Genomic DNA, 26,081 nt, shown 5'->3' with positions numbered 1-26,081 from the left:
ATTCCAAATAAACACTGCATCTCCAGACCCAGTCAGTAGCAGCTGAGGAATTCCTCCTATAGCCCTGCTTGAACTTCAGCCAGGATGAGCTGTCTTCATTAATTGTCAGTAATTTGGCCTTCATACCCATTTGGTGTTAGCCTTTCCTTTGAAAGTGCCTGTCTGTTTTAACATTCATGTTAAATACCACTGCTGTATCTCATAGAAGCCACCAATAGCCAGCTGGCAGTGGTAGTGACCACCTCAGGATTTCATCCCTCTGAAAGGCCGCCATGGATTTTCTTTCATTTTTTGCACTTTTTTTTTAATCCCCTAGAATTCATATAGCTTAAGGATTACTACAGAAAAATAAAGTTTTGGCCCTTCTAGTTCAACTCTCATTCAAGTTAGATCTTTGCCCTCACCGTCAAATGTGCATTTCCAAGTCCTGTTCATGCAGTGTTGACTTTGAAACCCTTTTTGCTGTTCCCTCTGCTGTCTGGCTGCAGCAGGGTCATTTTGAACAACACCAAGCGATACTGAGAGACTTCAGCTGCCCGCTGTTAAAAACTCAGTTGGAGGCTGCTTATGGAATATGTGCAGTAGAAGAAAAAAAACCAAAAAACTAAACCTTGTTACAGCCAGTGCAGCTTTTAATATAAGAAAGAAAAACAAGCACAACGTGAGGCTAGTAATAAAGCAGGGTGCTGGAAAAGGGTCAGGCTTACAAAGAATTAGTTTTCCTGGCTTCAAAACATAGCCAGTACTGAGGCTCTCATTGCAAGACATTGTAGTCCAGTGAAGATGCATTTCAAAGGCTGCAGTGTTTTTCTGAGCTATTTGACAGCCATGACAGCTGTGTCAATATATAGTGCAGGTGAGCTGAAAGAAGATGGGTTTTAGTTTGACTTGTTTTTGTTAAGAGATTGCTATAAAGTCATGTCCTTTCTTGAACCTGTCTTCAAAGTAGGTAACTTTCTTTTTGCACGTTAATTTTCTATAAGCATTTCTACTCAGTCCTTTATTAATCTTGTCACCTGAAAAAGGCCATGTGGCATTTTTACTGCTCAGATGACAGGTGTTATCCCTTTCTTTGTGATTTCAGAAGAACAGGCACAGTATGTTTGTACCAATCTGGTATTCCCAACAGTGCATCAGTTACTTTGTTAAGTAGCTCTATCCTGTAGTATGCAGCTTTATTAATTTGTCTGCCCTTCAGACAGCAGGACGTACATACACATACTGAGCTTTAGGTCTCACCTGTCTTAGTTTGAAATTATGGAGATAATAAAAACTTCATAGATTCTCTGTACACGACATTTTTGCACAACACAAAAGTAAGATTATAATGTATGGAAATCACAGTGGAAGTGTGGGTCAGAGGCAGAGCATTATTTCTCAAAATCTAGTGATTTTCTTCTGCAAAGTCATCCTTTAAACTTTCACAATTTTCAAGTGGTTATGAATTTCATATACTTTTTAATTACCTCAGCACCGTGATGGAATGCCAAATTGACCGATGAAATTGACCAATGAAATAATGAAATTGACCGGTGAAATAACTATATAGCCTTCATTTTAGTCAGTTCCTTTTTCTTGAGGTGTTCAGCAACTTTGTGCAAATAATTTAATTTCTTTATATTCCCCTTGTTTGTGAAACTAAAACAAGGTAAATTTAATGATAGGTTAATCGTAGCAGCTCCTCTTCTCTGAAATGGATTATGAACTGATCCTTCAGGCAGCTTGGTGCGCTGATCTGAGGACAGTTTGTCATTTGTAGCTACACGTGAGCCACAGTAGGATGAGATTCAAGTGCTGCAACTGATTTAGCAGGAGCTAAAAGGGGGAATTACTACAAGGCGTAATTTACCACTGCTTATTTTCTGTGTTCTGCTGGGGCATGCATGGATTCTGTGTAATGAATGCATTGGTATTATTCTACCTAAAATATAAAAAAGAATTACTCAACCTAGCTATAGAGCAAAGATTAATAATACGTTACTGCTATGAATTATCTTTAGATTAAAGAAAAAGTCCCAGTCGGTGGATATTAGTGGGCCAGGATGCAACCCAGTGGCAGCTGAAGCTCCTGCTCCTCAACCCAGTAAACCTTTGCTTGCCAGCAAAACGACTTCTGAGGAGGAACAGAAAAACACCGCCAATACCCAAAAGCGCAATCCACGGAGGAGTGAATTGAAGAGATATTACACCATTGGTGAGTTTTCATTCACAGAAAAATTCAAATATACTCATTAAAATTGCAAGATTTTCCTGTTGACTTGTGTTTTATCTCTTTCAGTTAGTTGCACTTGTCTGTTAAGATTACAGATGCCTGCCATGAGCAATAAGATGTCATGTCTTCATGCTGGTGTCAAATTACCCTTAAGAATTAACCTGCTTTATTTATCTTGTGCTATTATATTCTTCAGTGTTCTTTTCCTGAAGAACAATTATTGAAGAAAGCATAGAAGCAATTTGGGGAGGAAGGATATAGGAAGGCTGTTACTGCTTTTGACAACTGATGGTGTTGGAATTTAGGCAGAAATGATTTAGAAAGCTCCTGGTTGGAAAGAATTTCCAGTTTGAGAAAGACGTGGTGAGCTTGAACTGTTTTTAGGCCAGGATTAATCAGACAGGTTATGGATATCTTTTTCCGAATAATTTTGGTTTCTGGATATTCTTCTGAGATTTCAGTATCTGAAACGTCACCTTAGGTTTAACATCACCTTAGGTATCCCTGCAGGTGCTTTCATACAAATCCTTTCAGGTCTGGGCCTGACTGGTTCCTTTGGTAATATTTAGCTTCCTACTTGATTTAAACTGCATGGAGAGTGGCCTTGCACTGCTTGTGCCTGGTTCGTTAATGCTTCTGAGAGGCAGATGTGCTAACGAGAGTTGTACAGACAAGAAGAGTGGATGTAAATGGTGCACTTCAAAGAGCTACAACTCAGCAGATTTAAGAAAAAGTAGTTAGACTTCTTGGCTGTTGAATTACTGCAGTATAAAATGAGGCTGTTCGTACACCTTTAAATTGTCTAAAAAGTAAAGAAGAATGTATTGTTTTAAACATCTTTTCATTTGTGTTAAATCTGAGTGCTTGAAATTGTTTTGAAAGAAAACTGCATTTAAAATGTGCTGCACAACTGCCTTCCAAAAACTCACAGAAGTTTCAATTATTTGCTCCCAAAATAAATTAAGAAGATGCAAAATGAAGGCATTGATGGGTTCATAGTATTGTGACCATGAGATTCCAAAATTATACTTCAAACATCTCTATTTGTATAATCCTTCTTTAAAGGAGACTTTATCCCATCACGTGCGAGAAAAGCACCCTAAAATTTAATCCTTTATACTGTAGTATAGGATGTTTTCTGAGAAAGCTTAATTCAGTCATACACTTGACTGAAATTTTACTTGAGATGTGTGAAGAAGCACGGCTCTATGATTGTTTGTTCCTCATTCCTCCAAATAATCTGAAAGGAATGTAAAAAATGCACCAAGACTGTTTCATGCCTCAATCAGGGAATGGGATGAGGGAGATTTTCGCTTGATTCGCTGGATTAACCGTGTTATCAGAAGGAGTTCTTAACCTAACTCAGGATTAATAACATTATTGGAAAGTTGATCATAATTAAATGTCCTTCTATCATCAACTAAATCAGAGCATATGAATGAAAGCACTGATTTGAATGTTGTGCAACACTTCATTTGACAGACTTATGGAAATGTTTGTTGGAACAGACCTCTGAGGATTAGATACTCTGATTTCCTGTTGGAAGTAGAACTTCAGACAGTACTGGATCAGGACAACCCATGCTCTGTTTTGTCCTGAAAATCTCCAGGGATGAATACTCCATGGCCTTTATGCATACCCTGTTACAATGCTGGAACATATGGAGCATGTCCACAAGCAGCATTCAACAGGCAACTTGTCCATAAAGAGGTGCTAACATTTGTGAGCAGCAGTTGTAGACCATTGGGAAATATAAAATGTACTTTTCAGGAAAGAAAGACCAGCAAGGCAAGGTGGTGGAGTTGCTCTTTATGTGAGTAACTACTGGGATGTGTCACGCCCTGCCTAGGGATAAACAGTGAATGAGTGGAGGGCTTATGGATGAGAATTAAGCAGGCCAATATGGGTGATGCCACTGCGGGTGTTTACTGCAGGCTGTCTGATCATGAGGAGGAAGTTGGTGAGTTCCTGTACCTACAGACAGCTGAACGTAGCCACAATGTTGTGTGCACTGGTTCTCGTGGAGGATGTCAGCCACCATCTCCTGGAAGAACAGCACTGCCTGGCACACTGCCAGCTCAGGAGGTTCCTGCAGTGCATGTAAGATAACTTTTTGATGCAGGTGGTGATAGATAGCCAGCAAGGAGAGGTGTGCTGCTGGACCTTGTTCTTACAAAAGAGGAAGGACTGGTTTAGAGTATGAAGGATAGGGACAGCCTTGGATAATGATGATCTCTAGAGGTCCTTTTCAGTCCTTGCGATTCTGCGATTCTATGAAAAGGAACAGACCATAGAAAGAGACTAAGCTTACATGTTTTTCTTAAAGAGCATCATTTGAGCAGCAGGCAAGGTGTTCTACCTGGACTGACCCATTATGAGAGATGTATTGATTTTATCTTGTTACTGTCTTCCATATGAGATTTGGGATCACAGAGAGTGAGTCGATAGAACCATTGTTACTTCATACTGCATAATGTTTGGATTTTCCTGGCAGCCTGACTGAAGAAACATGGTTTCCTCTGTACCTTCATAAACATATAATTACACATGTTCCTGAAAGTTGTGAAAATGAAAGGTTTCCTCTTGGACAGCACAATACCGATATCAGATGAATATGTTTACTGTACTGGATGAGTTTTTCTGATAATAACTTTACAGATTTTATAATGTGATAGAAATGAAACTTACTTTCCTGAAGCTTCCATCAACTTCAGTGTACTTTAAGTTATGAGCTGCCTGCCCCATTTGAACTAAAAGTAGTTTTCTTTGACTTTTCTCAAAAATCAATTATAATAGACAAGGTCTAGACAAATAGTTTGCAACTTTTTGATGATAAATGTAACGACAAGTATGGAGTAGACAGGGACTCTGAAACAGGAAATATGAAATTCTAGTGTTTTGAGTACAGTTGGCTATTAAATATCTTAAACACACATTAGAACTATTGGTGACCTAATACAATTACGCAGGGCTTTACCTTGCTTTGACCTTGTTTGCATTTTGTTCTCTAATGAGAGCAATCTGTGTCCAAGATCTAACAACATGAACTAGTAATGACTGTGATGAGTGGATTAAGAATGTGTTGAAATTCTAGTGATCTCATCTGGATTTGCCTCTTTCATTCAAAAATTAGTGTTCTTTATGTTAAGCTCAAACCCAATTGGCAAATGACTGTTTATGATGGTGACTAACAGAGCTGGAGTAAAATAATGCTTGTTGCATGTTGTGTTACACTCTCATTTTTCATTAAGTTTGTTTTCAGTAATTATGATGATCTCCAGAGTGCTTTACAGATATAGGATAATCTGGATAATTAAAGTTTAGCATCCTTATTTAAACATGTATGTATATACAGGCTTTTGTGTTTTAAAGTTTAAATTAGCAGCATCACATTGCCTATTATAACAGGGCCAGTCCGATTTATTAATGGCTGCCCACTGTATTTAATACTAAATTTATATATAAAGAAATGTGTAACCAGTCTTACTTTGCCAAGTTATGGAATGAGTAAAATCAGCATTATTTAAGAAAATAATTTTTTGGATCTGCATATGCAGAAAGCACTTCTGAGGTCTTTATGTAAACCTTTCACTCCTTTACAGACCCAAAGACATGTGGACATTTACCTTGCACACTCATGCTTTGCAGAAGCATGCTTTGTGGCAGCTCATGTGTGCTCTCAGCTCTATGAGCTGTCAGGTCATGTTCCTAAATTCTCTGTACCGTCGGAGTTGGATTTTATTTTCTTTGTATTATTTTTTGTGCGTGTTTACGTCTCTTTATGCAAACACATATTTCCTTTGCATCTCTCCAAGTAGAATGTGTATTGAGGAAGGAATATCCTGGCAATTCAGAGAGATTTTTAAAATTTTATCAGCCCTGTTCCTACTGTAAGGAGCTAATCACAAAGTACTGATCTGCATTTCATCTTTCCCACAGGCTGCATCTCAAGTGCTTCCCAAACTTAGTGAGTGCAGTTGCACTTCTAAAAAGTGGGGAAAAAATAGGTAAGAGAGGGAGGGACTGAGAGGAAAAGGCAACAGGGAACAAGTTGTGTGCTTAGATGAAGTGAAACAGAAAATGGGGAGTCAGTGAGGGGGAGAAATAACTCTTCCATATGGCAGGCTCAGCAGGCAGAAGGGGTCCTGCAGCTTCGCTGCTGAACTGGTGTGAAAAAATTGAGTGGGAACTCCTAGATTAATAGAGTAAGTGTAGGAAAAACAGTCTGCATGGTGGGCTGGATAAAGTTTCTCAGAAGTCTAGAAACATCACCCAAGACACTTAAAAATAAAAACCTAAAATTAGACTTTTTAGATGCCTCAGGCACTTAAAAATTCAGGCCACTTATTTCTGAAGTGCTTATTGATGAGCACCTCCCCCGAAAGAGGAAGAGAAGATATCTGGGTCTTGAGGACTCCAAGAAGTGGGCTGGAATATTATACAATGGAGTGTTTTGTGGGCAGCTCATATGGAAGCAGTAAGACTGTACCAGCCTAGTGCTCCATCTAGGCTACAGCTAGAGCTTCTGTGCTGGTTTGCAGTTGGTATAGGTGCAGCATCACAGCTGCAGGACTCTACTGGAAGTCTCTTCATGATGTGTTGCCTCAGGATGTCTGTTTAACAGCTTATTAAAGTTATTTATGTATCTAATGTTACTATACTGTAAAGATATGAACTTGTGGTGCATTCTCTGGTTCCCATTTAGCCATGGAAGTTGTGGTGCGTAGTGTTGTCTGTCTATTTAGTAACACTGGTCTTGGAGATGTAAAAAGGCCTGCTTTTATTTCTTTTGGCTATTAAAATAAAATGGCGAGGCTGGTAGAGAGTAAATATTTTAAAATACAGTAGTTGCTTAAAAAATATTTTCCTGGTGCCAGGAACAGGTCAAAAGAAACAGCAAAGCAAAACAGTAGTTGGGTTTGGGGGGAGCATTTTTTTTTTTTTCCAGAATATTCTAATATCTTATAAAAGCTTTAATGCAAATATTGATAAATAAACTTCTGCTAGCATAGCTTATTTCATGTAGTAAACAACTACCAACTATATCAAGAAGCATCTTTTGCTGGCATAGTCTTTATTTCCAATAGAAGGTATTGCTGCTACAAGTACAGACAATAGTTCAGTCAGAATGAATACATATGTATTTATGCATATAGTATGCAGCATGCATATACTTGCAAAATACTTATTGCCAAGGTTCTTTTTTGCTCCAGTTGCTCATTTTTGAAAATTTCATGTTTAACTTGAAAAAGCCAGCCTCATTTTGCAAATGAGATCAGAAATATTAATGAAGAAAATATATTCTGCTAGTTTGCTGTAACAATACTACTGCTCTACACTGCCATACATACATATATTTATTTCTTGAATGTCTACATGCTATCTTTTGAGAGCAGCAGAACTATGTTGACATAAGATTGGTGTGGAAGAGAAATTAAGCTTTTGTGATAACCAAATCTGAATAAAGAGATGTTAATTCACTGAGTTTCCCAAACAGATCAATACTAGCTAATGCCAAAGTGCTAAATAAGAAAGGGCAAGAATTTCTTTGGGGCTCTCGCTCTTGTGTTTCAGTGGGTAGTCTCTTCAATTTTAGTAGGGATCACTGCTACTAATTTGATAGTTTAGAATGTGTTATTTTTAAAAGAAGATGGATCTTCAAAATAATTTAATTGCCTGTAAGTTATGAATTGTTTGTTATTAATGCTAAAATAACTATATAATTGGGAGTTTATAGTGTGATAGAGTCCATAATAGGGAAAATTTTATGGGGGAACCTAAACCAAAATCTTTTTCAACTACTAAGTAAGTAATAGTCAGTTCTTCCTGTTGTGAAAGGGGGAACTAGACGAGAACTGATCAACTACTTGTATTTAATGAGTACAGTTAGTAAGTCTCGCTCTTCCGATACATACTTTGGACTGAGTCCATTTAGGTCATGGCACCTATGATGATTTGGAAGCATAAATAAATATCATATCTGTTACATGTGAAGTACCTTCACTTTCTTTGTGTTTACATGCATTCCAAGCTGCTTCAATAACATTTTTATTTGCCTTAAAATATGTCAGAGCAAACAGATTGTGTGAATTTATCCATATTTATAGCGTTCACTACTAAGTTTATACTGTGTCACCTATCTGCTGATACAAGATTGTTTGTTACACATGATGTGCCTGAAGTAACTCCAGTTAGAGTGGTGATTTCATATGTCATTTATTTTCTATGGTGGAGCTCCATCATCACTCATGAAGCCCAGTCATGTTGGAGAGCCTTAGACCATTGATGAGACATCACAATGAATACGCTATTGAATTCAGGACTGAAGGAGAAAATTGCTGCACTTGAAAATACACATTTCCTTACAACCCAGATGAGAATCTTATTGAGGTTTATCTCACGGTGCTCTGTGGTATTGCAGTCACTGCATAAAAACTAAATTTGGAGGCTTCCTCTTGCCTTTTTCTGAAAAATAAACCTAAGTCTTCTTTAAAGGGTACACTTTGTGAATGGTTCTTTTTTGCTAAAATTCATTTCTACTCATAGAGATCTTATTTAAGAGTTTCTAGAAATACCTTATTCCTTTTATTTGGTCTGATAATAATAATTCAGGTATTTACCATAGGGAGCTTTAGCTACTAAGAATACTTCCATTTCCAAACATGTCTTTGAAGGATTCTTCTTATGGTTTAGAAGTTCATTGTATTCTCTTCTGCAGAATTAGATATGATTCATGAATCAGCCTCCAAATATGATTTTTCTTCCTATTTCTTTTCTTCACACAGTTTCCTTTCTTCTTTGTTGCTAATACTGGCAAAGCATTACACATAGGTAGATATGTTAGGATTTATGTGGTAAGTGGTGGAATTTGGTGCAGTAGATGCTATAAATTTGGGCTGTGTCCTCTTTCTTATAGAGGACAGATGGGAGGTGAAGCTTCCAGCTTTCTCTCAAAGGATCCAGACACAGTTCACACACATTTGCATAGTCTGACACTGTCCCGTTCAGTGTGCTTGCAAATTCTTTACTGAACACTTTCTGCTTTTTGAGGATCAGCATTCTGACTGCTTTCTTTCAAATATAGTCTCAGAAAGTTTTAGGAGGTCATTTTTCTAACACTTCAATACTTGTTTGTGAGTGAAAAGGAAAGGGAAATACTTGTGCAACATGTGGCTAATAAGGAAAGTGACTTTCATAGCAACAGTAACTATGCAAAGCTCTTACTCATTCACCTTTCATGAAAAAATTTATTAGTGATTCAGATCACAAAGCTACTCTGGATGAGCAAGTGAGCATTTGTTCACATCTTTGTGTTTTCTCTCTTTTTTTGTTTTAATTTAAAATTTGGAGCCATTAAAAGGCAGTTTTTAATACTGTATCCTTCTTTTGTCCTTTAATCTGTGTATCTTTGAATATGAATGAGTTCTGAGCTATGGAAACAGGATCTACCAGAAGAGTGATGCTCATTAATGTCCTTTCATCTTAGCAAGTCCCTTTTCTTAGCATCCTGTTTTTGTTTTTAATCATATAGGTTGCTATCATATCATCTGCTAAGTCATTTTGAACAAGATGTATTTCAAGATTCCATGATTTCCCTGCTTAACATCAGGGCAAAGTGCTATTTTTTATTGTTTTATAGACTCATCGACCCAACTTGCAAGATCAACCAGTACTACATCCTCTTTGTATACTGAAATTTGAATCTCTGGGGGAGAAGAAAACTGAAAGACTGATCAGACTTGTAAGCTCTGGCCTCATACAGAGTGAATCACCTTCAGTCTCTCTCTCATTTGAGGTCTTTTGTATAAAGGAAAAATGAAGAAAGACCTTGATTTCTTATACCACAAATATGCCTTGAGGACCACTCTTTTGTGTATTGTGAAATAGTCATTCCTCTAGCAGTAAAAGAACGAACAAGAAAAATGTGGACTGACTGCTGAAATAACTGGGTAATTTAGGGATAGTAGATGCAGATAAGACTGGGCTTTTGAGCCCAGAGACAAAGTTCAGGGAGGACAGTAATTACTGCTAGTGGGAGAGGTCTGAATCAGAGATCTCTTGAGGAAAATCTTGGTCCATAGAAGTTAATGGGATTCATGCAAAGGATGCTGAAGGAGCTGGCTGAGGTCACTGGCAGACTGCTCTCTATCATCTTTGATAGGTCATGGATTTCATGGGAGGCCCATGATGATGGGAGAAAGCCAGATATTGCACCCCTTTTTGAAAATGGCAGTAAGAATTTTCAAGAGACCTATAGGCTGTTCAGACTTGCTTTTAATTCCTAGGAATGTCATGGGTCACATCCAGTTTCACAGAATGGCCAGGGTTGGAAGGGACCTCAAGGATCATGAATTTCCAACCCCTCTGCCACATGCAGGGCCACCAACCTCCCCAGTTAACAGTAGACTGGACTGCCCAGGGCCCCATCCAATCTGGCCTTGAACACCTCCAGGGACGGGGCATCCACAGCCTCTCTGGGCAGCCTGTTCCAGCACCTCACCACTCTCTCTGTAAAAAACTTCCCCCTGACATCCAACCTAAATTTTCTCTCCCTCAACTTAAAATCATTTCCCAGTTTGAAGCTACTTCTGAACGGATAAAAGAGAAGATTGGACAAGCTTAAAAAGTGGTCCACTGTAAACCTAACGGAGTTCAGTAGGTTCCACTCCAACACCTTGCACTTGTGTCGGATCAATTCCAAATATGTGTATAGATGGGAACTCATTGAGAGTAGCCCTGCAAAGAAGGACCTGGGGATTCTGATGGATAAAAACTGGACATGGGCTAGCAGTGTGTGCTTGCAGCCCGGAAGGCCAACTGTATCCTGGGCTGTATCAAAATAAGTGTGACCAGTGGGATGAGGGAGGTGACTGTCCTCTTGACTCTGCCCTTGTAAGGCCCTACTTGGAGTACTGCATGCAGGCCTGGGGTCCCCAAGCACAAGCACATTCAAGGCCAGGCTGGATGTGGCTCTGGGCAGCCTGGTCTGGTGGCTGGTGACCCTGCACATAGCAGGGGGGTTGAAACCAGATGATCTTTGAGGTGCTTTTCAATCCAGGCCATTCTATGATTCTATGGTTGTTCAGTTTGGAGAAGAGAAGGCTCCGGGGGAGTCACATTGCAGCCTTCCAGTACTTGAAGGGAGCATATAAACGAGACAAGACTGTCTTTTTCAAAGGGCAGGTAGTGCTAAGACAAGGAGGAATTCTTTTAAACTAATAGAGGGGAGATTTAGATTGGAGTTAAGGAGGAAATTCTTTACTTAGAGGGTGGTGGGGCACTGGAATGGTTTGCACAGAGAAGCTATGAATGCCCCATTCCTAGAGATGTTCATGGCCAGATTGTGTGGGGCCTGGCCAACCGAGTGTGTAGAAACCTTGCCTACGGCAGGGGGTATGGAACTACATAATCCCTTCCAACCTGCACCATTCTATAATTCTGTGATTCTGTGAAGGTGATTTGAACTATCCAGTGTGCATTTACTATTGGGAAATCATGCTTGTCAAATCTTATTGCTCTCTGGGATGAAACAGTGGGATTTGCAGATGATGGGAGACACGGTAAATGGTACCTATTGTTACTTTGGCAAATACCTTGTTTTGTCATAGTCATCATCTGTGTGGTACTATGCCTTAGGTGGTTAGGCTATCTGATGGGCTGAAAAAACTCAAAAGACAGTAGCTATTGAAATGGTCGAGACCTGGAGCAACTGCCCTGTGAAGAAGGGAGCTGAGAATAGACTGATTTGGAGGACCTTTCAGCAGCCTGCCACTGCCTGCCACAAGGCTACCAAGACGATGTCTGGTAGTCTGCTCTTTGTGATGTGTGGCTGGAAGATGGAAACTGAAATACAAGAGATTCAGATTTGATAGAAAAAAAATCTTTCTCATAGAGGGAGTCAAACAGTGGATCAAATTACTCGTTTTTCAGATTCCCAATTTTAAATAATAATAATAATAATAAATAAAATAGGAGTACTTCAAATTCCTTGTCCTAAAATATCATAGAAGATCAGCTAGTGCAAGAGTATTTCTGTTTTAGGGATCGTTTCTGTTTTTCTTGTCAGTGTTACGAACACTATGATTTCTGGATAGTGATTAGACAGGTTTATTGATAATGTCAAATGTCTTGGCAACTTTGTCATTTGTTTCCTCAAATATTTTTATATCCATAAAAAGAACTGTAGGATTGGAGGGGAAAAAAAAAAAGACATTGGGGGTGGAGGAAGTCACAAATGCTCCAGAAAATCACAGTTTGGAGATGACTTCCCTCTTGAGAGGGAAGAGCCAGTGAGTTGCTTTCCTCACAATGTCCGTGTGAGTATGAAAGCTAAGACTGAAAACTGATGTTACTTATTCTAGGACAACAGCAGTAATGTATAAATTGGATTGGAGTAAAGTGACTGAGTGGCCAAACTGAACTGATACTGTGAATCAGTAGCCCCTGCCAACCTCCTCTTCTATCTGATCCATGTTGCAGGAGGCACAACCTGTCTCTGTTTCCTTGAACAGCATCTAAAATATTGAGTTGGGTGGCTGGAGCCGATGAGGGAGGGCTGCCTTCCATCCCTACAGGCAAGTTGCTTCCCATCAAATTTGGCAGTGATCTAATCCCAGCCATTTTACTGTACTGGGACAGGTATGATGAATCTTTCTGGGATCTGAACATAAAGGTGTCCCAGTGCATACAAAGTTTTAGAAAAGCTGTTTGAAAAGCTTCTTCATCAGCTGGGATTTTTCTTTTTTTCTTTTCCCAACTGATTTTTGCCCTTTTTCTTGCTTCAAGCTTTTTCTTCAGATTACTGGATAAATCAGAATGAGATGCTGTTTACAGCAGACAGAGCTGCTCAGTTAGGTTCATCTCCAGGGCAGATTGTTCTGAAGTTCCTTCTGGTTTTTAAGAAACTGGCTTGTTTTTATGCTTTTCCCACCCCCAGTATTCCATGGGAACCGAGTGTTGTTGCCAAACTTTGATTTTTATCTTGGACTATGAAGAACAGTTGGATTTTATTATGGAGTTACTGTACTGCTGAGTGTTCCTCAATTTCAGTGCATTAGTATTCACATAGGAGCGTGCGAAGACCTTACAAGCATGAAGCATTCAACAATGAAAGAAATCTTTTATAAATTTAGATACTAATTGGCCAGATATGTTCATGAAAACTAAACAGCAGCAGCAGCCCACTATGTTTCTGGTGAATCTCAGTAATTATTACGCTTGAGAGATTTTTGTATTAATTTGTAGAAGATAGAATGACTGTGTCTTTCCTATGCCAAGGGAAATGTGACAAGGATGATTTGTTTGTGCAGTTTCTCAGCCACCTTAGCTGAATATTTGCTTAACAACATATGTGACCACTTGGGTACCTAATTAGATGCTTTTACGATCTACCTGCAGTTTGAATTATATTCACTTTTCATTTGTATGTAAGACAGTGCTGAGGCTGTTGTTCAGTGGTTTCCCAAGATATGATTGTTTCTTCTCTGAACAGGCCTGAGAGAAAATAAATCCTATTTTTGAAAACATACCATTGAAGGGTACTAAACGAATAGAATCGTAGAATATCCTGAATTGGAAGGGACCCACATGGACCATAGAATTCATCTTCTGGCTCCACAAAAGATTAGACAAGTTTCAAAGTATGTTTCTGAAAGCATTACCCAAATGCTTCTTGAACTCAGGCCTACTTGGTGCCATGACTGCTTTCCTGGGGAGCGCTTATTTTTTTTGTGCTAAGACAATTAAATAGTGTTTGAGGGATTGTCTTAAGTTCATTCTATAAATTGATTTTTTCTTATTTGAGAAAAGGGAGTTTTGTTCTAGTAAAACATGAGGCTGATGGGTCTCAAGTCTAGTCATTCATATCTTGCTGCTAAAGTTAACCGTTATCTGCAGCCAGTCTCAGAGAGAAACTGGCACCATGGTGAATCTGAGAAAAAACTGATTGCCACCACTGTCAGCTCTGGGTTGGCAAACAACAATCTAGTGATGTGACCCAAACTCGTCTCTAGTAGATGAGATGAATCCCAGTTGGATTGCCACCGCACAATCTACAGCTGAGTTTGATTTGATTGTTTTTATATAAAGTAGAACAACTTTCTCAATCTGGCTGATGTTGACCTATACCTGTACTGATTCACTGTGTGCTATTTTTTTTTTAAAGACTAAATATATAAATTCTGAACATATCAGGTAGAAAAAGGTATGGTAACAGTTGTAAAAAACAAAGCTTATTTCTTATTGGGAAAGGTTTCAATAAAACAGACCATGTGAAACAAGAAGTTTGACCTTTTTACACATACTTCATTTCTCTTTAAGGATTAAAGATGGTATTGCAGCTCCTCCCAAGTAAAGAGTATGAGAATTAAGATAGAAAATATGAGAAGGGCTCACTTCATACCCCCCTGCTGTCTCTTGAAATAGATGATTACGTTTTCCCATGACATGTTGTCCTGAAAAAATACACTTCCTACTGCATTCTTAGGAATAGTGTGTCCTTATTACATTTGATTGTAGCTAATCTGCCAGAAAACAATTTTTTCAGAAAAGTTCCACTAATCAAGGTGGCTTGGATTCAGTTCAACATCTCAGTATTCATTGGAATGAATGAATATTCATTGGTTACATTTGGTGGTCTTCTAGATGTCCAGTCTCATTCTCTATTTCACTGCTATAAATACAATCAGATTGAGACAGAAAATTCGTTTTCTTGTTGATAGTTTCCAATTTCTTTTCCAGTGCATAAAAACATTTTTTTCTACACTGGTAAGAAAAACAAGCTGCAAGTCATTGAATCATGTACTGCCTTGGGTTGGAGGGGTAACCATCTAGTTCCAACTAATGATGAAATATATAAAAATCCCTATCTCATTTGATAATCCACTGTCCTGTTAATAAAATCACCCGGTGTTTTTCTCATTCTGCAGAGGGTGTTCCTGTCAGTTGTATTTTTATATTGAGCCAATATTAAGCAAGCTGTAAATTAATATACTGCCCCCGTGCACTGGAAAATAAGAGGTGTTCATTGTGGTGTTTTTGTGTGTTTGTGTGTTGGCTTTAAGTGAAACATACAAATTAATAGCGAGGAAGTAGTATTTCAATTTAAAGGACAGATTGTGAGATCTGCAGTGATTCTTGTATCTGGGATTATATTCCAGATTATATTCATCTGCTCAATGATCATCAGTCTTCACCTGAAAACAATTCCCTTAAAATTGTCTGTGATGATCTTTCTGCTGATGCTTATCCACTAAAACCTCCTAAGTCTTTAGTTACCTTTCTAGCTGGTTGCTTAAGGCAGAAGAATCAGAAACATGAAATGCCTGTGCAAACTGCTATTATTTATACCAACACCTGCCCTGGGATGTGATGTAGGTGTGTGTTCTTCCCCAGATGTCAAGTCAGCAACATGACTATCCTGGAGGGGGTGGAGGGCGTGGGGATGAGGGGGCGGGTTGCATTTTAAAGTCCAAAGTGAAAACAAGTGTTGGAGGCAATTGGCCTTCTCCATCCTCAGTCTTCCTGCAGAGGCCCTGGGTGACCTTCAGGGTAACACCAGCACTGTTCCGCTTCCCAGGAACCAAACACCAAAAACAGAAGTTTAGAAGATTGTGTAACAGTGCCACCAGGTGATAGCACAAATGTAGGATTTGCTGCCGGAGTAATTCTACTTAAGCAGCTGTTGGCAGGCTGACTGAAGTAAAATATGGAACATGATTTTCCTCCCTAAGCTGAAATTAGATCTTTGGGCAAAACTAATGTTTGCTATAACATCCATAGTAGACATAGTGCTCATGAATGAGGGTTTTGTTGTTTTTTTGGAGGGGAAGAGGGGGTTGCTTTGGGAATTTTTTGCAATTGTTTGGATGTAGGGAGGCACACGTTCAGGCTATGGCAGAAGGATCCATAGCAGAAAGATCTGTCACTCTGAGCTTCTTTTCTTCTGGTGTAGTACAGATGACAGAATACTCCAGACAATATTCCAGTGAATATCAGTCTAACGTTATTTGTGTGAAACCCCAGAATTGTTATTGATACCAGTTTGAATCTAGCATATTTAGCATCAAGTAGTAGTATTGTTTAGAAGCACTTTTAATTTGTATGTGACATCAGCGATGATCCTGCTGGAGAGACTTATGTAGAAAAGCTACTTAGAGTGTGATCCCATCCTAGTGGGAAAAGCCCACATTTGGAAGAGTGTTGGCAACTAAGGAGTTCTGCTAACGCTGGAGACATTGGCGTAATGGGAAAGCAGCTGTTTTGCATGTATGAAGAGAAAATTAAATAAACTGAAGTGCATATTCGGGGAGCACCGATAAAGGTAATAGACAATGATTAAGGATTTAAAATAATTTCCTCTTTCATTATATTCACATTTGTTAATAAAAACTGAGTCTTTGGTTAAAATGTGATTGGAATTCATTGCTTGAAACAACCTGCTCCAAATGCAGGTGCCACTCAGGGAAGTGCTTTGAGATTCTGAATTAATGGCAAGAGGGGAGCTAACATATTTCCTGTTAATGTCTTGTATTCCCTGTCAGAGCTTGTGCTTTGCTAGGATGTAAGGATATAGAGAATCAGAGAGTATGACTGCCACATATCTTCAGGCTTGTGAGAGTCCTTACCTGTCTCTTTTTTCCTGTGAATTTTGGAGCAGAACCTTCTTCACTTGACAACCCAGTTGTTAAGGGGGCCTTCTCGGTCTGCTTATACTATAACACAGTTTTAATCCCACTGCTTTCAACAGTGCAGTAACACTTTCAGATTGGTTCGGTTCCATAGAGAACATTTCTCTTCTTCTCAGTATGGGTTAAAATTTTGTTTCAGAAAACTTTGTTTAATTGGTGCAAGCAGAGTGAAACAATTTGCCAACATATCAGAACCCGACCAAAATATCTGTTCAAATCAAAAAACTTCCATTCACTTCTTTGAAAACCAAATGCCTGTCCTCCACCTCAGCCGTGCTCTCAGTTTTTGATTGAAATACAAATTCTATTCAAGTAAACAGAACTACTCAACTGAAATTCAAATTCAGTCACTGTGACCATGGGTTGAAATAAAAAGTTGGCTTTCTTATGGTGTTTGAATGCTGACCCCCTTTGTTTTCATACTACCAACAGTGACAGTAGATGAATAAGTTGCTTTGCAAGGCTGGTTACCTGCTCAAGTATCTTACAGTGTTCCTTATTCCCAATTCCAACCCATATTTCTAATCTTACTGTCTGTGAATGATTATACAGATATGTTAGGACAAACTGTACTAATCAGAGATGTAAAATTTCATGGTAAATGCTATTGCTGGCAGTTGTACTGACTGGAAATCCTCACAGAGGTTGCCAAAGTTTGGAAACAACCATACTGGTTTCAGAGATTGCACACATGTTATCACACACAGTCCAGTTATCAGTGTTTCCTAATGGCGATTCATTTCAGAGTTTTTCAAGTGCAGAAGATATTTACGTACTGCTGTTGTTCTGGGGAAAGAGAGGGCAGTTAGTGCTGTTCCACATCCCACAAGGAAATTAGCTTTTACTCTCTTCAAAATAGCAATGCCTATAAATCTGGTTATCAAAATAGGTTAAATGTCTTCCACTTAGCCATGCAGAATTTGGAAACAGACAATTTTAAAAAGTGAGCTTCACAAAAATTAGGGGCAGATACGATAATATATATACGTATTTTTTAATGTACAGCACAAGTATAATCACAGAATCATAGAATCATGGAATGGCTTCTGTTACAAAGGACCACAATGATCATCTAGTTTCAGCCCCCCTGCCACGGGCAGGATTACCAACAACTGGACCAGGTTGCCCAGAGCCACATCCAGCCTGTCCTTGAATACCTCCAGGGATGGGATAATGTACTTATTTACTGCTACACTGCTATGTAGCACTGCTATGTTCAGTTTTGATCCCAAGGTAAAGGTGTGAATCTGCACTAACTCTTAGTGTTTGTAAAGTTTACTCTGAGTTTGCTTCATCAAAACTTTAAGAAGAATCCGACCCATCACTTCTGCAAGATGGTATTCGAGAGGCTATATGGAGTAAGGGAGAAATTGGCTTTCACTTACATAAAGGTGTTGTGTCAAAGGTTTATGTGATTCAGATATGGGTATGGAGTTATACTTGCAACAGGCAGAACCCAATGGCTCCCTGCCTTCCTGGCAGGACATGCATGTGTGTATTGCAGTCCTTACACAGGGAGAGGTTGGGATGCAACTTGCCTCTTTCTCCCACCTGTTTCTTGTCCCAGTAGATCTGCACTTACAGTGAGAAAGTGCATTAGCCTTACTGAACTCACATTTCAATCCAAGAATTCTATTTCCTTGTACAACTTGCATCGTTTTATAATCCAGTTATAACATTAGTTCTGCAGTTTGTCACTGTGGTGCCCAAATAGTGTCTCCATCTGTTGTAGAACCTTGCAAATGATGACAGTTTATAATGAACAGGTGCTTTTTAATAACTTCTTTTTTTTTTTCCCCTTCTTTTATTTTTTCATTTTTTTTTTTTAAATGAAACTTGAGCTCAGGAAAGAATTCAGCCGAACTATTTGGCACTAGCTGACCTCTTAAGTAGTAGTTGGTACTCTTTGCAGAGCTAAAATGTACTGCTTTGGAAGACTGGTGACCTCTTTACAAATGAAAACATGCAGCAAGAACGCCAGCTGTGAGTTTGTTTTTGAGTCAGGATGTGATCACCCAAGTAAAACTTCTTGAGGCACAAACTGGAGTGGAAATTTGGCTCTGGTTTCAGTGCAGAGGAAGCAGAGGAAGCAGTAGTGCAAAGGCAATTACCTGTCTTTGCTCTGGGTCTTTTTTGCACGCTGTTCCACAGTTGTGGTTTCAAAGCCATCCACCCAGAATAGTCTGTAGACATCTGTCTTGTGTCTACGTGTAATCAAATCAAAGAGATTTTAACTTCTACAGTGAAATAACTGTGGCAGAAAATAAACTTTATTGAGATTTAAGTGTAGATTTGTTACAGTTCTTGTTCTAGATTGACAATGTGAAAGCATAACTTCAAAGACAGTCTGTTTATCACATAAATAAATGCTGTGTTTTTCACAGCATTGATAAATATGAACATAAGATTCTGCTATCTGGAAAAGGGATATAAATATGGAGAAGTGGCTCACTACGTAAGCTGAAAGTCCTTCTGTATGTTCTGTTCTCAGACCTTCATCAACTTTGATTAAGAATGTCTTTCTCTCTAAATATTGCACTAATGAGCATATAATGAAGTAGACATCCTCTTTATCATGCAAAGTTTTTTCAAATATTGAACACTTTCTGAAATTAATAATGAGAACACCTTGACATTGTTGAAGTACATGATTTTCTTGCGCTCAAGTTAAAAATTCTGACTTGCACTAATTACAAGGTAACTTTATTAAGGAATGAGAGTGTCTTCCCAGTTGCTACCTCATGTAGTAGTTCAGCAAGAACTCAAGCTGCTGCTTACTGGGAGCCAGTGAACCTCTTGTGCTGAGTGCATGATGAACAGAACAAACACTGTGTCCCTATGTCAAAGCATTTCCAGGCAGAGGCTCCTGAGGGGAGTGCAGAGCTGAACAATAAGGAGGAGAAGATGATGAACTCGGTCAAGAGCATTTCAGGGGAGGTTTAGACTGACTATTAGGAAAAAATTATTCTCAGAAGGAGTGTTTGGGCAGTGGAACAGGCTGCCCAGGGAGGCGGTAGAGTCACCATCTCTGGTGGTACTGAGTGATATGGTCCAGTGGGAAAAGTGATGATGGGTTGGTGGTTGGACCTGATGATCTTAGAGTTCATTTCCAACCTATGCCTGTGCAGCCCTGCCTCTCTTCTGCTTCCCCACTGTCCCTTGTTTGCCAGCACAGTACCTTGCTGTAGCACGTGAATGTATGGAAGCCAAGGAGCAGGAACAAGGAGAGCTGTGTGTGGAGCAACCTTGTCCACCAGGCAGCAGTCTCCATGGGTCTCAGTGCTCAGTGCAGCACGGGAACTAGCGGTGGCCTGCCAAGGCTGAAAGCATGCTTTAGAAAGTACTTCCAGGCATCAGGGCTGGAAGAGGAACAAATGTATGGGGGAAATAATTAAAGCTGGCTGAGCTGGCATATTCTAGGCGGAACCGAGATTCCTCTGGCAGAGGCATATGAGAGTGAGGAGGCAGTAACATTTAGGTGTCACACAGTATTTAAGACCAAGAGGAACAGGTTGCAAAAGAGGATGTTTTATGGATGTAGTTTTACTTATTTTTGTTGACTGATATTTAGTGAACAGAACAAATGTTGCCTTTATGCAGGCTTAAAATATGGACTTATTGCGGGGAGTTGATTTGCCGCATCTGAATGTATTGGGAACCTGAGCCTTTTTTTTTTTTTTTCTTTGATAATATGAATTGACAATTTTCATGCCCTGAAGTTATAGATATTTGTGCTTTCGTAGGGCTTCTTTATTATTTGCCTGATGTTTTTATATTGCTCAGAAGTATATTGAAAGATCTCTGTAAGTTTTATACGATATATATTTATTTAAATAAATATTTCATATTTAATACAACTTTTTTCGAGATCTTCATATTGAAGAAGCTGAGGGAATATGTAAGGAAAATGTTCTGTACCATCCTGCATTGTGAAGTGATAAAAAGCAATCCAGTGTATAATTTCATATAGCATAGCTACACAAGTCCTCTAACAAAAATCTTTTCTTCTGAAATATTGAACTGCAGGATTTGTGTTGTGTTTTTGTTGTTTACTGAGAATTTGGTTTTATAATATTTTGAATTTACATAAATATTTATTATTGAGAGGTTAAATACTTTTCTATGATACTGTAGAGAATATAATTAGCTTCACAACTCAGCACTGAAGATTACTAAAATTAAAAAATATGAAAGAGATTTAAGCTATTGGGAAAAAAAAAAAAAAACAAAACTGTATTTGAGCTAGTGTATTGAAATTGTGCTACTAAGAGCTCATTGAATTAGCAGCATGGTGTAGATCTTTTCCACTCTGTTCGCTAGCCTTGCACTAATTCAGACTGAACGAGTTCTGTGAAATGAACTGGTAATATGAGAATGCTTTCTACTGGCCAAATGTGTCATAAAAGACTATCTCAATTAATACTAATTAGCTACTGTGGTAACAGCCATAGCACAGAGACTGAAAGGTGAAGAATCGTAAAGTAAACAGTAATCTCTCACCCATGAAATGCTCTCTCCAGAGCTGTGTTTAACCTAATTGGTAAGGTGCTGGGAAAATGTGTACGCTGTGATAGCGTGCTCTATCTGTCATGCTAATAAAGCAAGGTTCAGGTCTCAGAGCTCCATTTTCATGCATTCATCATTTCCACTGCATTCAACTGTGAGTTGTGGAGAATAAGCTGTAAAACTGATTCTATGTGGCACATTGTAAGCAACAAAATTTGAAGCAGATTTCCTGACTTGTGCTACTACCAAGGAGGGTCATCAGGGAGAGCTGATGATGGCCCAAATTTTAAATATGCAAGCATCATTGAAAAGAGTCAGATTCAACACACCTTTATTGTTTCCTTTTTCTAAATATTCAGCTTCTGAATAGAAGCATCCATGCTTTTATGGCTATATGGTACATTAATTCAGAAGTGATGCATCATTTATGCAGAGCTGAATAATGGAAAGATGAATTCTTTTTAAAAAAACAGTTTGTTTATCATGTTTGTTATTTATATCTTCGCAGAAACCAAAAGTACTCTGACTGGCTGAAAAAATGTGCAGAGCAGCTCTGCATAAAAACACTTTTTAGCCTTTAAAACTAACATACAGACATTCTAGGCTTACCTTCTGGGTGATTTCTTGCTGGATATTCCAGTCCTACTTTCTCTTTTAGCTCTGTCATTGCTGTTAGCCTATGGAGTTCATGCAGGATAGGCAGTTGCAGTAGTGAATAATGAATAAAAACTTGTATTGTGACTTGTATTGTATTCTTCCTGGAATAGCATTTTGAAGGGCATACTGCATTCAGCAAGCTTCCTCCTTGACATATTAATATAGATGACTTCTACAAACTTAGGTCAAGCGTGAATCATGTTCTTTTGACACGGCACAGCTCCTAAATAGCATTAATGTCATGTCTGCAGATTCAGTAGGGCCAATTTGCTAATAAAAATCACTAGTGACATCTGTCAACTGGATGAAATTAATCAGATCATTGCCGCTGCAGTGGAGAATATAATTGCTTCTTGGTGTGAGCTCTGGTTACACAACCAGAATGGCACTTGCCCACAGACATTTCTTCAGATTGCGTTTGCACGCCTACATTCCCAGTTCTGCTTGATTTCACTCCCTTCTGAGCAGTGCTGTATGAATTGTGTGTCAAGCATAGATTTGGCACTTCCAGTATGTTAGGGGAGAATTTATAAATACAGTGTTGAACCTAAAATACAGTGTTGTGGCAGAACTTTTCATTTACTAAGTTTGTTTTGTCATTAATAATAATAATTCAATTTGGTATTGATGTTAGCAGTATAATAATTCTTATACCAGAAGAAGCAATCATATTACAGTGCATTTTAAATAAATCCGTGCTTTAGATTTCTAGAAACATTGCAAATAATCTGCTCTTGTCTTCTTCTGTTCAAAATCTGTATGTACTGGTAGTACTTCATAATGTAACATGAATTAATGGTGGAGTTGATGTCACTTGAGAATCTCGTACTTCCACTGCCTAGAAGTAAGAGGTTTTGTTTTGTTTTGCCAGAAAAAAAAACCTGGAAGAAATGTAAGTCCACTTGATTTTGCTCAGTAGTTTTGTTTTGTAAATTTCTGTGTGTTCTCTTGCATCAATAGACTGACATGATTTTGAGCTTTCCGAGGACCATTGAGTGTTTTCCTACTAAGTACTAGAGTAATTCTAATGTTTTCTTTGTCAGATAATATTGACAAGATCAGCAGGCCCTGAAAAAATGAGAAGGAATTCAACTTGACTCCAGAAAGCTAAGGAACTCATTCTGCCTCTCCAGCAACTAACCTGGATGAGAACTTGTATTTATGTGCCAGGGAGGAGGAAAGGAACTTGAAGTGTGTGGATGGTGAAGGACCTTGTTATGAAGGGTGACAGAGAGGCATGTGAGCAGCACTGATGATGCTGAGGATGAAGCAGATCTGCCTCCATTGTTTGCACAGAGCCATTTGCAATCTCTTCACTTCTCAGTGCTCCAGTTTCTGGAAGATGTCATTGGCTTGAATGAAGATGCACTCAGCTGGTTCAGATCCAGCCGAGAAATGGCTGACAAAGCCATACATGCTGAGAAAATGTCAGGGTAAAGAAAGTGACTCTGCTAGGCCTCACAGTGCTAAGACTTGGCTGACTGCAGAGCCATTTGTATTTCCAAGTTATCCCTTGTGCCTGCGAGATGCCTCAGTTCTGCAGGATGTTACCCTGGGTAATAAGAAGGGCTCTAGCTGGAATCTGTTGTGTGTGCAGAACATTGCCCAGAGTTAATCAGCTGCACTCTTATGTGAATTTATTTTTAGGCAATTTCAGATACAGTTTAAGCTAATGGGTCTGCTGATTTCTCTTCTCCCTGGATAAATGGAAGAACAAATTAAACATTTTTTCAAATAAGATACTAAAAGTATCACCTTACTTAGGTTTTATCATGTGCATGATTGCCTTGGGCAGCAGCTTTTATTGTCTCATTATCTCAGACCACTGAAGTATTCACCTGCTGCTTTCATGTGGCCTGAATGAAGGCTCTTAGCATACCCATTAAATTTAGGAACTGTCACTGCTCAGAGACAAGATCTAATATTGTCTAGAAATCAAAGCCTTGATTGATGGCAGCCATTAACACCGTCTCACCTAAAAGATATCTTCCATGTCCAGCTGGTCTGACCAGACCAACAGATTCAATATCTTTTCACTTAACCTATGTGATCCTGCTTCTGTATTCACCCCTGAATTGGGAAGATAGCTGTGCTGTTTCGTTAGCATCGTGGCTGATTTATACCAGGGCTGCCAGCTGGGGCTTCACAAGGAGCACCAGTGTCACTCACTCAGGCCCTGTCCTGTCACTTGCAGCAGGCAGGTGCTGAAGTCTGACTGTGATGGCCTGCTGTGGAGGAAGGACTGTCTGTGGTAAAAAACAAAACAAAACAAAACAAAACAAACCTGACTCAAGGATTTTGCATGGTTTCTTTGTAGTTTTATGTAAGAGAGATAAAAGGCCTTTGCCATCACTGTGGCAGCTCTTCCCACCAGGGCCAAGCCCTCAGCATCAGCAGAACATCGGTGCACCAGGAACACACCTGGACTGGAACTGGGATACAGGGCACAGTGTTATGCCTGCTCAAGTGATGGCACATAAGTGTAGGGATTTTGATACATTGGCTAAACGCAGTCCTGTGAACAACAAATAGTATGCAGCCATGCCATCTGTTTTGGTAAAGGAATTTGAGAATAGGTTTCAAGACAGAAAAAATGCAGGATCATAGAATCATAGAATAGCTCAGGTTGGAATAGACCTTAAAGATCAAGACCGCAACCTAACCATTCTACTCTAATTCTAACAAGCCTCTGCTAAATCATGTCCCTGCGCACCACGTCCAAATGGTTTTTAAACACAACCAGGGATGGTGGCTCAACCACCTCCCTGGGGAGCCTATTCCAGTGCTTAACCACTCTTCATGTAAAGAAGCTTTTCCTGACGTCCAACCTAAACTTCCCCTGGTGCAACTTGAGGCCATTTCCACCCATCCTATCAAGGATGCTGTGGTCTGGGGACTGAGGATCTCAACACCCTTTTTTTTGTCGTAGTGGCTGTGCTCAGGAAGATACATCCAGTGCAGCCTGAAGTCCTGCTGGCCATAAATGAGGCTGAAACAATATGTAACTTAGTGCCTGCAGGAAAGCATGACCGAGAGGCAAGGTACTTTCAGCAATAAAATGCATCGGTGACTCCAGTGTTGGCACTTCTCCCATCAGAAAAGGAGAAATAGAAGAGCTTCTCAGGGCTAGTGATGGAAGGAGACCTGCCACTGAGGCTAGGAACAGTCAGATTTTGGGGAGAAGTGCATCACAATAAGCAGCTACCCACCATTCGCTCTGTATTTTTCTGATTCTCATCATTCTTCCTGTAATGACTGCAGGTGGAAAATAGAAGAACTTAGAGAGGCTTAAACTAAGTAACATGGGTAAATAAAAGTTAATGATGAAAGGGAATTAAAAAAAAAAGCACAAAAAACCCACAATACAATCTCCTGAGGTAGATAGCAAAAATGTTTCTGACTCTTCTTTTAATAAATAAATGACCCAGGTTTTGGAGCTGGATTTTTTCTCAACCATTTTCTTTTATCTTTTTTTTTTTTTTTTTTTTCCCTGATGTTTTCTGTTTTCATATCTAAAGCCATCTAAAATTTTTTAGGAGGAATGAAACAGGAAAATACAAATACCCAATGCTGGATATTTCAATTAAAGAATAAATACTTTTTCTCTTTAGAGATATGTAGTACATTGTGCTTTCTGTTTGGATTGAAATGCTAACCTAGCAAATAGAAGAAAGAAGGATGGACCAGCTCATTCCAGAGGGTGTGAGTTGTGCAAATTATGTTTATGCAGTGTTTAAGTGTTGTCCACTATGTTTGCAGCTTTTTCTTCTCTGTTGACTTAGACTGATTCTGAACTGTAGAAGATATAATTTAAATATAAAGTCTTTCCATTTATAAAATGTAAAGTCTATACTAAGTCTGTGGGATTCCCTTCTTCCTATTTACTCAAGCACAAGAGAATTAGAAATAAATATAGAAAGTAATATTTTGGTCTCTATATAATGCATACTGTCTAGACAACTGATTTTATAAAAGGAATGTTTTTTTTCTTTTTTTTTTTTTTTTTTTTTCCCCAACAG

At 38.9% G+C, this 26,081-nt stretch overlaps 1 protein-coding gene across 7 annotated transcripts in view; it reads left to right on the top strand.

Annotated features, from left to right (window-relative positions):
- The window catches only part of OXR1 (oxidation resistance 1), a 240,229-nt gene that overhangs the window by 119,068 nt on the left and 95,080 nt on the right, over positions 1-26,081 (top strand). For all 7 annotated transcript variants that reach the window (XR_006171679.1, XR_006171680.1, XR_006171681.1 and 4 more), the window contains one exon: positions 2,001-2,194. Coding sequence is in view for 4 of the 7 variants with exons in the window: in XM_042836422.1 (XP_042692356.1) it covers positions 2,001-2,194 (194 nt within the window). In the remaining 3 variants the exon portion in view is untranslated. The remainder of the gene's footprint in view (positions 1-2,000; positions 2,195-26,081) is intronic.

This window comes from Centrocercus urophasianus, unplaced genomic scaffold, assembly GCF_019232065.1.
Source record: "Centrocercus urophasianus isolate 14NV4802_14NV808 unplaced genomic scaffold, USGS_Curo_1.0 seq_11, whole genome shotgun sequence".
NCBI classification, from domain to species: Eukaryota; Metazoa; Chordata; class Aves; order Galliformes; family Phasianidae; genus Centrocercus; species Centrocercus urophasianus.
Note: the sequence above shows the minus strand (reverse complement) of the source record. Positions and strands in the feature narration are given on the sequence as shown.